Genomic DNA, 15,129 nt, shown 5'->3' on the forward strand with positions numbered 1-15,129 from the left:
TAATTTATCTTTAAGAATAATTTAATAAAAAAAGACTCAGACTTAATTAAAAAAAATTAGAAATGAGATTTTTTTTAAAGAAATTAAAAAAAGTGCATGAATTTAATTTTGCCTATGTATGCTCTTAGAATTAGAAGAATCAGAATTTTCAATTCTATTGTTTGCCTTTTTTCTAAAAAAAATATGATAATTTAATAATTAAAAAAATATAAAAGAGAAAAAAAAATTAAAATAGAGAGTATTGAAAACTATATTAAAGATATAAAATATAATAGAGTAATTAAGATAATATTAAAAAATTTAGTAAGTGTATAAAATAATAAAGTAGGAAAATTAAAAGAGTATTAAGAATTAAAAAGAATGTAGAAAATAATTGTTTAGAGAATTTGAGAGATATTGAGAGAGTATTGAGAATTGAAGAGAATATAAATAATAATTGTGTAAACAATTTAAGATTTATATAAATTAATTAAAAGTGAGGTAAAGTATTTATTGAGTTCTTTTATATTTAAACTATTAATTTAATCAAATTTAAAACTACGTATTCACGATTTCTGAAAAATATGAATATGAAGCAAATCACATAATGATAATTTTAATCCTATTTGAAGTTAGTTCTAATTTTGATTGATTTCGATATAATTTTGATCGAATTAATTTCAATTTGATTTCGATTCGGAACCAAACCGTACCACCCCTAATTCTAGAAAATTTTCATATCATCTTTGCTTTATATCATTTCAGTTCCACATATTTTTTAAATAAATTTTATAATTAGAAATATTTTTAAATTAGAATTCATCATTTTAGTTCTTTTTTTTAATCCATTTCACTATTAAATTAAATTTTTGTAATTCATTCAGTAATAATTCTACTTTATAGCAAACAAAATTTCAACACATGACTATTGAACATTTCAACTAACTCACGACTTCAGCCATTACAAGTCAACAGAAGCGGCTGCTTTGTAAGAATATCATGAGAATATCATGAATTGCCATCAAGTAGTTTTCATTCTAAAATTCTTTTAAATTTTATAAAATTCAAATTTTTTGTTTAAAATTTCATAAAATTAATAAAGAAAATTGAATAGAATTCCATGATTAATGTATAAGAGAGAATTATTTAAAAATACTATTTGCGTATATAAACTTTTGGAGTTTATACATACAACATCTCATAACATAACAAATAATAATAAGGAAAAAAAAAAAAAAAAACACTCAAAGCCACTTGTTCTTAGCTCCTAGTCCTATCCTACAACAGCCACAAAGGGAAGGAAAAACAACACATAAAAACAGCCACCACAGAACACAGACTTTTCACTACGCGTAGCAAAATCTATGCTTATGCTACTGCTTAGCCACCTACTGCCATCGATCAAAAAGACAATTTGATCACAACGGGTTTATTTGCGTCGCCACAATGGGACTCCTAACCAAATGCTTCCCATCAGACCATGTAATTGACCCGAACGCGGCACCCGAATCATCTAGGATCAGATTTCGGGTATTTGCTGTTATTGTCACAATAAAGCTTTGCTTCTTCATTCCCTGATTGAACATCAATCTCGCTGGTTTCACGGCCACTGCTGTCCCTTTTGGAGCTTCAATTGTTGGCTGATAAACCGCGTTTGGCTGACCCACATTGGTCACAGTTCTGATAAACGCCATGCTTGTTGCTCCAACTGATAAGCTTGGAAACAATGCTGTAATTGACGGATAGTTGAGGTTCTCAGGTAAAGGCCTCTTCGCCGGACAAGTTACTGGTGATCGCGTGATCACCTGAATGGCTTTAGGGCTGTATCCAATTCCACACAGGAAGTTCACGTAATCATTGTTAGTAATGTCATACACAAGTCCAGGATCCATTGCACGATCAAGATTAAGATTCCCAGCACCAAAATCGTAAGGTGTAGATGGTTTTTCAGTCGCCTCATCGGTCATGGAGCGGTTCAGATTATCAAATGTGTTGGCGGTGGTCATCATTGCAGACCTAATTGCCGCAGGACTCCAATCTGGGTGTGCAGATTTAAGCAAGGCTGCTGCGCCGCTTACATGTGGGCAAGCCATTGAAGTTCCAGACAGGATATTGAATTCAGTTCTTCTTGTATCTGAATCCAGTCCAGTTGGACCGACTGCATCCGTCCAAGCAGCAAGAATATTAACACCCGGAGCAATCAAGTCCGGCTTGAGAATCTCTGGGTTCAAGCCATTTGGCCCTCTACCAGAAAAAGAGGCCACAACAGGAGCCGGTTTGATTCCAACGACAGTGCCCTTGAAATCAATAGTGGCTGTAGGATTGGGCGTGGAAGAAATATATGCCTTAACAGCATCACCCTCGTCAGACCCAACAGCACAAGCAGGAAGAAGGTGAGCATCGCCAACAAGCCCTTCACCGTTGGAAATTCCATTGGCAAGAATCATAGCAATACCTCCAGCTTTCTTGACAACCAACCCTTTAGCCACTCTAGGACTACTTCCACGATCGCAAATAACAATTTTGCCTCTAACCATATTTGGATCCAGTGAATTTTCCATACATAACGAAGTCGAGAGAACCCCTGATTTCCCTGGATAAACCAGAGGAAACATCTTCCCATTCAGTGGAACTCCAGAGTAGAGAGACACACCAGATAGCCTATGCCCATTACCCAGAATCACATCAGCTGGAAAATTCCTATCAATTGTGCCTGCACCAACAGTGACAAGCCAAGGTGCCAGGTTTGTCACGGACATTAAATTAGGTCCATCATTACCAGCAGAAGATGACACGAAAACCCCTCTGGAAACGGCACCGTAAGAACCAATGGCTATGGGATCAAGATAATAAGGCGAGGAAATTCCATCACCACCGCCAATGGAGATGGATATAACATCCACTCCATCATTAACCGCAGCATCGAAAGCAGCTAATATATCAGAATCGAAACAGCCCGAATTTTTCCAACACACCTTGTAAGCAGCCAGTCGCGCTTTTGGAGCAACACCTTTAGCAATCCCCGGCGCGTACCCCGCCATGCTGGCGCCGAACGAGTGCCTTCCCGCCGCAGTCGACGCTGTGTGCGTCCCATGTCCATCCGCATCTCTCGGAGATTTGAACTCAATGGTTTCGTTTATCCCGCTTATCGGCCCTGCCGATCTCGCAGCCGCTTCATGACCTTCGAGGAAAAAACGAGCCCCAATTAACTTCTTATTACAATTTTTGGGGGTGAATTTCACTCCAGCCTCACAAATGCCTTTCCACCGGGCTGGCACAGGGCCGAGATTGACATCCGAGAAGCTACGGCGCTCCGGCCAGATTCCGGTATCGAACACTCCAATAATAACGTCGGATCCGTAATCAGATTCGGACCAAAGCCCGCGCTGATTTCGGAGCCCTAGGAACTGAGGGGACCTTGTAGTGTGAAGCTGGCGGCGACGGTCCTCGAAAACAGAGAGAACAGAAGGGTGTTGGCTGAGGTAGGAAGCATGGTCTGGAGTAACAGAAGCAGAAAAGCCATGGAAAACGGTGTCGTATACATGCAGGATTTGGAGAGGATCAGCAAACTCGGAAGTATACCAGTGGTAGTGTGTGGCGAAAATAGAGGGCTTGGATTCAGAGTCGACGCGGAAGATGAAGGTTTTGAGCCTCTGATCGGAGGAAAGTGCTAGAAGGTGGAAATTAGAAAGGAAAGAAAAGAAGAAAAGGAAGAACAGGGGAAGTGAAATGTAGAGAAATGAAGCCATGAGAGAGGAGCAGCAGAGGATAGTGAAGTGAAGGATATGTGCTGTGATAACCGACTGATATACTATTATAATCTAAGTTACTTTTATCGTCGTTTTATGATTTAATTAATACTAGTATTATAATTTAAGTTACTTAGATTAATAATCTTAATTTAAAAAATGTAAACATCAGCTCAGGCTCTGTGGGATATATGTATATTTTTCATCTGCTGAGTCAGCTCTATTTTTGCGGGACCTAGATAATTTCAACGGGTAACCTCTCTTCTGCTGAGAGACGCAAAACGATAACGTTTATTTTTATTATTTTAGGACTGATGAGGCCTAATTTTAAAGATATCATATAACGTTTTTTTTTTTTTTTTATATATATATATATTTCATATTTTAGTTTGATCTAATTTATACGAGTCTTTGAAAGATATTACATGTTTTCTGTAACACCCTAAAATTTTATATTTTATTATTTTATGAGCATTTTTAGTATTTTAATTTTATTTAAATTTTAGGAATTTTTTTTGAGATTTTTTAGATTTTAAAAATCGGGTTCGATTTTCCGAAAATATAAACTTTGATGATTTTTAAAAATTAATTTAAAGACCACGTGGCAAAACTAAAAATATATTTAGAGTCTAAGTATTTTTCTGAGTTTTCTGAAATTTTTTCGAAATTTTTGGACCTCGTTTTCGGTCCCGAGACAGAGTAAAAATTTAAAATTTTGTATTCTGAATCAGACCAGCCGAATCGAATCAGACCGAATCGGACCGGTCGAATCGAACCGGCTCCCTTTTTCTTCTTCTCTTTTCTTCCGCGCGTCCCGACCTCCTCCCCTTTTTTTCTTTCTTTTCTCTCTCCTCCTGCCCCTGCCGCCGGCCAGCCACCTCCCCCTGCCACTCACCTGGCACGGCCACCACCAGCCATCCTACCACCGCCACCGCCCGAAGCCGGAAAACGCGCAAGAACGCCTCCTGCGCGACTCTTTGACTTCCCCGGCCAAAATTCGGTCGATCCGGCCACCAATTGGACCGGGTCTTGTGTCTAAAATCATCTACTCGACGAGAGCTTTCCATAGACACTAAGAACACCGAAATCCATCGAGCGGTTTGTCCAATTTTTGCCCGGGAAGTTTTAGCCCATTTTGACTTTCGGGCTAGATTTCTCACAAACCGTGAATCCCACGAGAAAACCGAGAGTACCAGAGCGCTCCACTCGTCGAGAGCTTCGCGGCGACATAAATTTCAAATTTTTCCGACACCGTTTTTCGGTGGGTCCCACGAAACTTCGCAGTGTCTTTTCGAGCATTAAATGAGCTTAGAAAATTCTGAAAAATTTATGTACTAACCCCCGTGTTGTGGGCTTCGTGTAGGTATCCTCAATTCGCGGAAATTCGACAGTTGACCAGGTTTGCAAATTTCGGGCCAGACAGACCCGTTACCGGAAAAGTCTCCGAATTGGACCAAGGTTTTGGCTACCCCCCCATTGTCAGACGTCCCGAGCGCGTCCCCGAAGTCGGAATCGGCAAAGGTAAACCCGAACCTTGTTTTTTCGTAATTTTCTAGTGCTTAACTAGGATTAAAAATCCATAAAATATTCGTGGTAGCTCAGAAAATTATGATTCTTTTTGCAATAGCCTAGTAATATTGCTAAGGACCGCGGGGCAAAGTTTTAGAATTTTTAGAGCTTGTTTGGGTAGTTTTTGCAAAAATGATCAATTATAAGGACTAAATTGAAATTTTACATATTGTGATGGATGACTGATTTGATGGGCCCAGGAGGGGCTGTGTGATGTGATTGAATTGTGGATATATGAGTTGCGAATATAGAAGTGTGTTTTTAGCCCTTTTGCAGGTTGGGTAGGTCCTAGGTATAGGGGAGACTCTGCCGGATTTTCGGCACGACTTAGGACGTATTTGGTCTTTTCTTGATTGTATCGAGTCATTTATATTAAAAATTGTAATGTAATTGTCAGGTGAGCCGGGACAGCCTTCTTCCTCCGCCCAGCCGCCTCAGTGACCACCGTCAAGTTTGTGAGTAAAATATTAATTTTAACTGTAATTTCGATATTATTATATGTTCAAGCATGCCCATGCATCACTTATATGCATATATTTATGTAGTTAAACTCTAGGCACGATTTATGTTGCATTAATAACTGTTAAAGTGCCATGGATGTTGTTGTGGTAATTTGGAGCAGTGTGCGTGTGTTGGCGTGCGTGTGATGTGGTGTGGACTATGGATAGGACGGGTAGTCACGGCTTGAGTTCTTCGCTGGGACCCGATCCTTCGAGGGGTAGTCACGGCTTGAGTTCTTCGCTGGGACCCTCGATTTGGTTTATTAAGCGAAAATCCGGCTTGAGTTCTTCGCTGGCACCAGGTTGGATTTAAGAGAGCTGTATAGGGGATCAGCTCCCATATATTATGACTGATACTACAGGGTGTGTGAGTGCTCCAAATTACCTTTTTGATGTTATGATGTGAAAATGTTGTTGATGTTGCATTTCACTCTACAGAGTGCATTAGTTTTAGATAGATATAGAGATTATGGTTAAAATTGATATTTTACTCTCTGAGTCGAACGCTCACTCCTGTTCAATATTTTTTCAGGCCACAGGAGGATATTTTTGAAATTAACCTGCTTTCTTCCTCGCAGGTCGATTATTAACGTTTGTATAAACTTGTTAAATCTTAAAATTTCCGCATGTGTTAGAAATGTTTATTTGATTTGGGTCTGTAAACTAAATTATTATTTTGGACCTGTAAACTTATATTCTATGCATGTTTGATGGATTGGATGAGGGAGCTGAGCTCCCATTTATTTTTATGTTGATGAGTATGTGGAGGGTGAGCTGAGCTCCCCAATTGAGTATTTACTGTGTTTACAGGTCAGGTGAGTCATAAACTCCCCGTTGGTAGGTCTATTTTATGGCCGGACTCTGTCCGGTTGATTTCTTGATATTGGGCCCAAATGGGCCTTAGAGTTGGGTTAAGTGAATAGTTGGGCTTACTACGGGCCTCGGGGGCTTTAGGCTGGCCTAGGTCCTAGTGCCGGTCCGGCCCATAGGTTGGGTCGTGACAAATGTGGTATCAGAGCTTAGGCTCCAGATTCTTAGGGAATGTTGTCTAAAGTGTTGGAAAGAGTCTACTAGGAGTCACATGCGGAAATATAGGGTCCACATTCGTCTTGCATTGTCATCTTTGCTTCTAGTTTCTGCTTCAAATAATTATGTATAAATATGAGTCCATAGAGCTGTGTAACATGTTGTTTTGAATTTTGTGGGCTAATGCTGCTGAATTTCAGGAAAATGCGTAGAAGTAGGAGAGCTGCCACTGCACCAGAACCAGATGTGCCTAACGAGGTGTCGGCACAGGATGAGGCGCCTGCCCCGAGGAGGCGGGGTAGGAGGCCTAGAGCTGCTCAAGTAGAAGAGCGATTGCCTGATTCAGAACAGTCTTTCATGGCACAGGTCCCATGGACCCCATGGCATGGCGACTACTCTACAAGGTTGCAGAGAACCATCGACATGATGGCGCAGTATATGGTCCACCCTCCACAGCAGCAGCAGTCCACCGCACCAAGAGGGGAACCTTACAAATAGATCATAAATTTTAAGAAGTTTGTGCCTGGTACTTATGATGTGTCAGACGATGCGTATCGGTTTTTGGACTCCTGCTGACAGCGAGAAATGTGATTGGTGATCGACAGAAGACTCATAGAGTGTATGCAGCATGTCATGGGGCCTATGCCTAGACAGTGGATGAATGACTACATATTACCTCGGATGGAGGGTTTGTCGTGGACTCAGTTTGTGGAACTGTTCATCAATCGATTTGTGCCAGAAAGCTTCAGGGATCAAAAGCAGTGGGCCTTTGAGGCCTTAAGACAGAATGGCAGGTCTGTAGATGAATATGCTGCAGAATTTCTGGAATTGAGCAGATATGCCCCTACAGCAGTAGCTACATAATCTATGAAGGTGAAGAGATTCCTAAAGGGGCTTGACAGAAGGTATATGAACCTGGCCATGATGTCTGATCAGTCTTTTGATGTAGTGGTTGATCGAGCTAGACAGATAGAGATTAGCTATGCTGCGGATGACAGCGGAAGAGCAAAAAAAAACAGAGCAGAGGGTTCTTCAGGTGTTCCCCAAATGGGTACTCCAGACAGTGGTGGCCAGAGTAATTACAAAGGAAAAAGTAGAAACAAGAAGAGTGGTTTTAGACACAAACCTCGAGGGTTCAGACCTGGATACGGATCTAGCAGTGGTCACAGTTCAGGGTACAGCAGTTCTGGGTCTGGTTCTGGATCTTCCTTATCATCTTGTGCACAGTGTGGAAAAGGACATTCAGGACCTTGTTTAATGGGTTCAGGAGTATGCTTCAGGTGTGGCCAACCAGGTCACTTTGCTAGAGAATGCCCCGTGTTCAGTGAGCCACAGATGGGGTCACAGGGTTCTGTTGCAAATGTTCCTCGTCAGATGTATCCGGGTGCTTCCAAAGATGGCAAGCGATCGATTCGATGACAGGCCGAGGACAAGGGGGACGTGGATTTGGAGGCGGTCAGAGGTAGAAGTCGATGTCGTGGTTACGCCACTCAGGGTAGGGGTCAAGCTCGGGTTTTCACCCTGACCCACCAGGATGCTCAAGCTTCAAATGTAGTCGTGGCAGGTATTCTTCTGGTCTGTTCCTATGAGGCTCGTGTTTTGATAGATCCGGGTGCTACGCACTCATTTGTCTCCCCTGTGTTTGCCATGAGATTGGGTAGAAACCCTACCACTTTAGAATGCCCTTTGTCTGTAGCTACCCCACTTAGTGACAACATAGATGTAGATATGGTTTTTCTGGGTAGCCCAGTAGTAGTGGATGGAAAGATCCTCCCCGCAAACTTAGTTCCTCTACCAGTGATTGATTTTGATGTAATTTTGGGGATGGACTGGTTAGCAACTCATTATGCCACTTTAGACTACAGGAACAAAAAGGTGCATTTCCACATACCTGGTGTGGAAGAGTTTAGCTTTGATGGTGACAGGAGCGTGGCTCCATATAACTTGGTGTCAGCAATTAGTGCTAGAAAAATGTTGAGGCGTGGATGCCAAGGGTATTTGGCATTGGTGAGAGATACATCTGTAGAAGGTGTCAGCATGGAAAATATTCCTGTTGTTAGAGAATTTATGGATGTCTTCCCTGAAGAGCTTCCAGGGTTGCCACCAGAAAGGGGAATAGAGTTCTGCATTGATGTTATTCCGGGTACAAACCCCATTTCAATGCCGCCTTAAAGGATGGCACCAGCAGAATTGAAAGAGCTGAAGGAGCAACTACAGGAGCTTTTGGACAAGGGTTTCATACGCCCGAGCACTTCACCCTGGGATGCTCCTGTGCTATTTGTGAGAAAGAAAGATGGGTCATTGAGGTTGTGCATTGACTACAGACAGCTGAATAAGGTGACTGTGAAGAACAAGTATCCACTTCCTCGGATCGATGATCTGTTTGATCAGCTCCAAGGAGCTAGATTCTTTTCCAAGATAGACCTGTGATCAGGCTACCATCAGTTGAGAATCAGGAATGAGGACGTGTCCAAAACGGCATTCAGGACAAGATATAGTCATTATGAGTTCTTGGTGATGTCTTTTGGACTCACTAATGCACCAGCAGCCTTCATGGACTTGATGAACCGAGTGTTCAAGCCATTTTTGGACCGTTTTGTTATCGTATTCATAGATGACATTTTGGTATACTCTCAGACCGAGGAAGAACACGTGTGGCACTTGAGGATGGTGTTGCAGACTTTGAGGGAGCACCAGCTATATGCCAAATTTTCGAAATGTGAATTTTGGCTAGAAAGCATCTCATTCTTGGGACACGTGGTTTCTAGTGATTGCATTCAAGTGGATCCCAAGAAAATTGAGGCTGTAACTGATTGGCTTAGGCCTACAATAGTCACTGAGGTGTGAAGTTTTCTGGGTCTAGCTGGCTACTATAGGCGTTTTGTACAGGATTTTTCCAGGATAGCAGCTCCCCTAACTAAGTTAACCCGGAAGAATGTTCCATTCATTTAGACAGATGACTGTGAGGAGAGTTTCCAAAAGCTTAAGGAGTGTCTAACCACTGCCCCTGTGTTGACACTACCTAAGAGTGGTGAAGGATACACCGTGTACTGTGACGCCTCCAGAGTTGGCCTAGGGTGTGTTTTGATGCAGAATGGAAATGTAGTGGCTTATGCTTCAAGACAGCTGAAGAGGCATGAGCAGAACTACCCCACCCATGATTTGGAAATGGCGGCTGTAATCTTTGCACTAAAAATCTGGAGACACTACCTGTATGGTGAAGTGTGCGAGATATACACCGACCATAAGAGTTTGAAGTACATCTTCCAACAGAGGGACTTAAACTTGAGACAGAGGAGATGGATGGAGCTTTTGAAAGACTATGATTGCACCATCCAGTACCACCCTGGGAAGGCCAATGTAGTAGCAGATGCTTTGAGCAGAAAATCTTCTGGCAGTTTGGCCCACATTTCAGCAGAGAAGAGACCGTTAATTCAGGAGGTACATGAGTTGATAGATCAAGGTTTAATCCTAGATCTTTCAGATGAGGGGGTATTGTTAGCTCATTTTTCAATGAGGCCAGACTTGCGGGACAGAGTTAGAGTTTCCCAGCACAGAGACCAACAATTGATGAAAATCATAGAAAGAGTACAGCAAGGTGAAGGTGGTGAGTTTGGATTTGCCAATGATGGCGCCTTAGTGCAAGGTTCTAGGATATGTGTGCCCGATGTGGACAATCTCAGAAATGAAATCATGCAAGAGGCACACTATACACTGTACAGTGTCCACCCAGGCTCCACCAAGATGTACTATGATGTGAAGAATAGCTATTAGTGGAATGGCATGAAGAGAGACATAGCAGACTTTGTGTCCAAGTGCTTGACTTGTCAAAAGGTGAAGTTTGAACATCAGAGACCGTCAGGGAAGCTGCAAGAGCTCCCTATCCCAGAATGGAAGTGGGAAATGATCACTATGGATTTTGTGACTGGGTTGCCTCGTACCACGCGAGGATATGATTCCATATGGGTAATTGTAGACCGCTTAACCAAATCAGCTCACTTCTTGCCTGTAAAGACTACATATTCTGTGGCACAGTATGCCCGGCTCTACATTCGAGAAATAGTCAGATTGCATGGAGTTCCGGCTTCCAAAATATCTGACAGAGGGCCCCAGTTCAATTCTCGATTTTGGAGAAAGTTGCATGAGGCACTTGGCACACAGTTGAACTTCAGTACAGCCTTCCACCCTCAGACAGACGGACAGTCCGAAAGGACAATCCAAACACTGGAAGACATGCTTCGCATGAGTGTTTTGGATTTTGGAGGTCAATGGGATGATCAGCTAGCTTTGGTGGAGTTTGCCTACAACAACAGTTACCATTCCAGCATAGGGATGGCACCCTATGAGGCACTATATGGAAGAAAGTGTAGGTCTCCTCTGTGTTGGACAGAAATGGGGGAAGCGAAGGTGCATGATGTAGACCTAGTGCAGTACACATCAGAGATGGTTCCCTTTAATCGTGAACGATTGAAAAGCTTGACTTTCAGTAGGCAGAAGAGTTATGCAGACCCCAGACGGAGGGATGTGGAGTTTGCAGTAGGTGACTATGTATTCCTGAAGGTTTCTCCAATGAAGGGAGTCATGAGATTTGGAAAGAAGGGCAAGTTGGCACCTCGGTATATCGGACCTTTTGAGGTTACGGATAGAGTTGGAGCAGTTGCCTACCGGTTGGAGCTACCACCCAACCTTTCTCACGTTCATCCCGTATTTCACATCTCCATGCTCAGGAAATACATTCCAGATCCTTCTCATGTACTACAACCAGATGTAATAGAGCTAAAAGAGAACTTGACGTTTGAGGAGCAACCTGTAGCCATAGTGGACTACCAAGTGAGACAACTAAGATCAAAACAGATCCCTATGGTTAAGGTCTTGTGGAGGAGTCAGTCAGTGGAAGAGTGCACCTGAGAGTCAGAACGGGACATGCGTAGCAAGTACCCTTATCTGTTCAATGTACAATCATGTGCTTTATTCTGCCTTGTGTAAAATTCGAGGACGAATTTTCTGTAAGGGGGGAAGAATGTAACACTCCAAAATTTTAAATTTTATTATTTTATGAGCATTTTTTGTATTTTAATTTTATTTAAATTTTAGGAATTTTTTTTGAGATTTTTTGGATTTTAAAAATCGGGTTCGATTTTCCGAAAATATAAACTTTGATGATTTTTAAAAATTAATTTAAAGACCACGTGGCAAAACTAAAAATATCATTGCAGTCTTCGTATTTTTCTCGAAGTTTTCGAATTTTTGAATTTTGGACCTCGTTTTCGGTCCCGAGGCAGAGTAAAAATTCAAAATTTTATATTCTGAATCGGACCGGCCGAATCGAACCGGACCGAATCGGACCGGTCGAATCGGACCGGCTCCCTTTTTCTTCTTCTCTTTTCTTCCCCGTGTCCCGACCTCCTCCCCTTTTTTCTTTCTTTTCTCTCTCCTCCTGCCCTGCCGCGACCACCTCCCACCTGCCACCAGACTCACCACCACCACGACCATCCCGGCCGCGCGCCCGAACGGCCGGAAAACGCGCGCAAACGCCCTCCCCTACGCGCACGACTCTTCGACTTCCCTGGCCAAAATCCGATCGATCCGGCTACCAATTGGACCGGGTCTTGTGTCTAAAATCATCTACTCGATGAGAGCTTTACATAGACACCAAGAACACTGAAATCCATCGAGCGGTTTATCCAATTTATGCCCGGGAAATTTTAGCCCATTTTGATTTTCGGGCTAGATTTCTCACAAACCGTGAATCCCACGAGAAAACCGAGAGTACCAGAGCGCTCCACTCGTCGAGAGCTTCGCGGCGACATAAATTTCAAATTTTTCCGACACCATTTTTCGGTGGGTCCCACGGAACTTCGCAGTGTCTTTTCGAGCATTAAATGAGCTTAGAAAATTCTGAAAAATTTATGTACTAACCCCCGTGTTGTGGGCTTCGTGTAGGTATCCTCAATTCGTGAAAATTCGGCGATTGGCCGATGCGCAAATTTGTGCCGCATGCACCGTTACAGGAAAAGTCTCCGAATTGGACCAAGGTTTTGGCTACCCCCCCATTATCAGACGTAGGGGTGGCCACGGTTCAGGAACCGCCGGTTACGGTTCCTGAACCGCCGGTTCAGGTTCAATGAAATTATGAACCTGAACCAAACCGTCATGGGACGGTTTGGAAGACGGTTCTTGAACCGCCAGTTCCGGTTCGAGCCCTGGTTTAAAACGGTTTGAAGGACGGTTCGAAAAATGACAGTTCAAGACGGTTTGAAAGCGGTTTAAGAGCAACTTAAAAGAAAAAAATTAGAGGAAAATTTTATTGATTTTGAATTTAAGTTATATTTGTAAAAATATTTTAATTTTTCTTAAAAATATTTCAATCAAAATAAAATAAATTATTTTTAAGAAAAATTTAATAAGCAAAGACTTGAACTTATTAAAAAATTAGAGATAAAATTAATTTAAAAAAAAAATTGAAAAAATGTGCATGAACTTAATTTTGCCTATGTATCCCTTTAGGATTTAGAGGAATCAAAATTTTCAGTTATAAGTTGAGAAAAGGGAGATTGAGGTGGTTTGGTCATGTGAAGTATAGACATAGGAAAGCTCCAATTAGACAAGTAGAGCATATTGGGTTGAGGATAGAAAGAAAATAATAGATAGACCTAAACTGACTTGGAGGAGAATAGTACAACATGACCTAGAAACATTACACATTTTCGAGGATTTAACCCAAAATCGTTTAGAGTGGAGAAAAAGAATCCATATAGCCTATCCCAATAAATTTTTGGGATAAAAGCTTAGTTGAATTGAGTTGAATTGAGTTAAATTGAGTATTACTTGCCATTTTTAAAAAAATTAGATGATAATTGATAATTAAAAAAACATAAAAAAAAAATCAAAATAGAGGGTATTGAAAATTTTATTGAAGATATAAAATAATAACAGAGTAATTGAGATAGTATTAAAAATTTCAGTGAGCATAAAAATAATAAAGTAGGGGAATTGTGAAAGTACTGAGAATTAAAAGGAGTGTAGAAAATAATTATTTAGGAAATTTGAGAAATTGAAAGAGTATTAAGAATTAAAGAGAATGTAGAGAATAATTGTGTAAAGAATTAATGATATATATATATATATATATATATATGAATTAGGAGTAGAGTGAAGTATTTATTGAATTTTTTTGTATTTAAATCACCGGTTTGGTCCGGCTCGAAATCGCCCGTTCAATCCGGTTCGGAACCGCCGGTTCACGGTTTCTAAAAATTATGAACCTGAACCAAACTGTAGAAGGACGGTTTCGGTCCGGTTTGAAGCCGGTTCTGGTTTTGACCGGTTTCGGTCCGGTTTTGACCGAACCGGTTCAGGTTCGGTTCCGGTTCGAAACCGGACTGTGGCCACCCCTAATCAGACGTCCCGAGCACGTCCCCAAAGTCAGAATCGGCAAAGGTAAACCCGAACCTTGTTTTTTCGTAATTTTCTAGTGCTTAACTAGGATTAAAAATCCATAAAATATTCGTGGTAGCTCAGAAAATTATGATTCTTTTTGCAATAGCCTAGTAATATTGCTAAGGACCGCGGGGCAAAGTTTTAGAATTTTTAGAGCTTGTTTGGGTAGTTTTTGCAAAAATGATCAATTATAAGGACTAAATTGAAATTTTACATATTGTGATGGATGACTGATTTGATGGGCCCAGGAGGGGCTGTGTGATGTGATTGAATTGTGGATATATGAGTTGCGAATATAGAAGTGTGTTTTTAGCTCTTTTGCAGGTTGGGTAGGTCCTAGGTATAGGGGAGACTCTGCCAGATTTTCGGCACGACTTAGGACGTATTTAGTCTTTTATTGATTGTATCGAGTCATTTATATTAAAAATTATAATGTAATTGTCAAGTGAGCCGAGACAGCCTTCTTCCTCCGCCCAGCCGCCTCAGTGACCACCGTCAAGTTTGTGAGTAAAATATTAATTTTAACTGTAATTTCGATATTATTATATGTTCAAGCATGCCCATGCATCACTTATATGCATATATTTATGTAGTTAAACTCTAGGCACGATTTATGTTGCATTGATAACTGTTAAAGTGCCATGGATGTTGTTGTGGTAATTTGGAGCAGTGTGCGTGCGTTGGCGTGCGTGTGATGTGGTGTGGACTATGGATAGGACAGGTAGTTACGGCTTGAGTTCTTCGCTGGGACCCGATCCTTCGAGGGGTAGTCACGGCTTGAGTTCTTCGCTGGGACCCTCGATTTGGTTTATTAAGCGAAAGTCCGGCTTGAGTTCTTCGTTGGCACCAGGTTGGATTTAAGAGAG

At 41.5% G+C, this 15,129-nt stretch overlaps 1 protein-coding gene and 1 long non-coding RNA gene across 2 annotated transcripts; one reads left to right on the plus strand and one right to left on the minus strand.

Annotated features, from left to right (window-relative positions):
• Positions 1-1,121: 1,121 nt before the first annotated feature.
• Positions 1,122-3,791, minus strand: LOC110652646 (subtilisin-like protease SBT1.6). Its single transcript, XM_021808266.2, has one exon. It carries the CDS (start codon positions 3,726-3,728, stop codon positions 1,398-1,400), a length of 2,331 nt encoding a protein of 776 aa, XP_021663958.2. The 5' UTR covers positions 3,729-3,791; the 3' UTR covers positions 1,122-1,397.
• A 1,024-nt stretch (positions 3,792-4,815) lies between these two features.
• On the plus strand, positions 4,816-6,127 carry LOC131179315 (uncharacterized). The gene is made up of 2 exons (XR_009148335.1): positions 4,816-5,249; positions 5,695-6,127. It is a non-coding gene; the product is annotated as an uncharacterized LOC131179315 (long non-coding RNA).
• Positions 6,128-15,129: the final 9,002 nt, after the last annotated feature.

This window comes from Hevea brasiliensis, chromosome 1 (genome assembly GCF_030052815.1).
Source record: "Hevea brasiliensis isolate MT/VB/25A 57/8 chromosome 1, ASM3005281v1, whole genome shotgun sequence".
Classification (NCBI taxonomy): domain Eukaryota; kingdom Viridiplantae; phylum Streptophyta; class Magnoliopsida; order Malpighiales; family Euphorbiaceae; genus Hevea; species Hevea brasiliensis.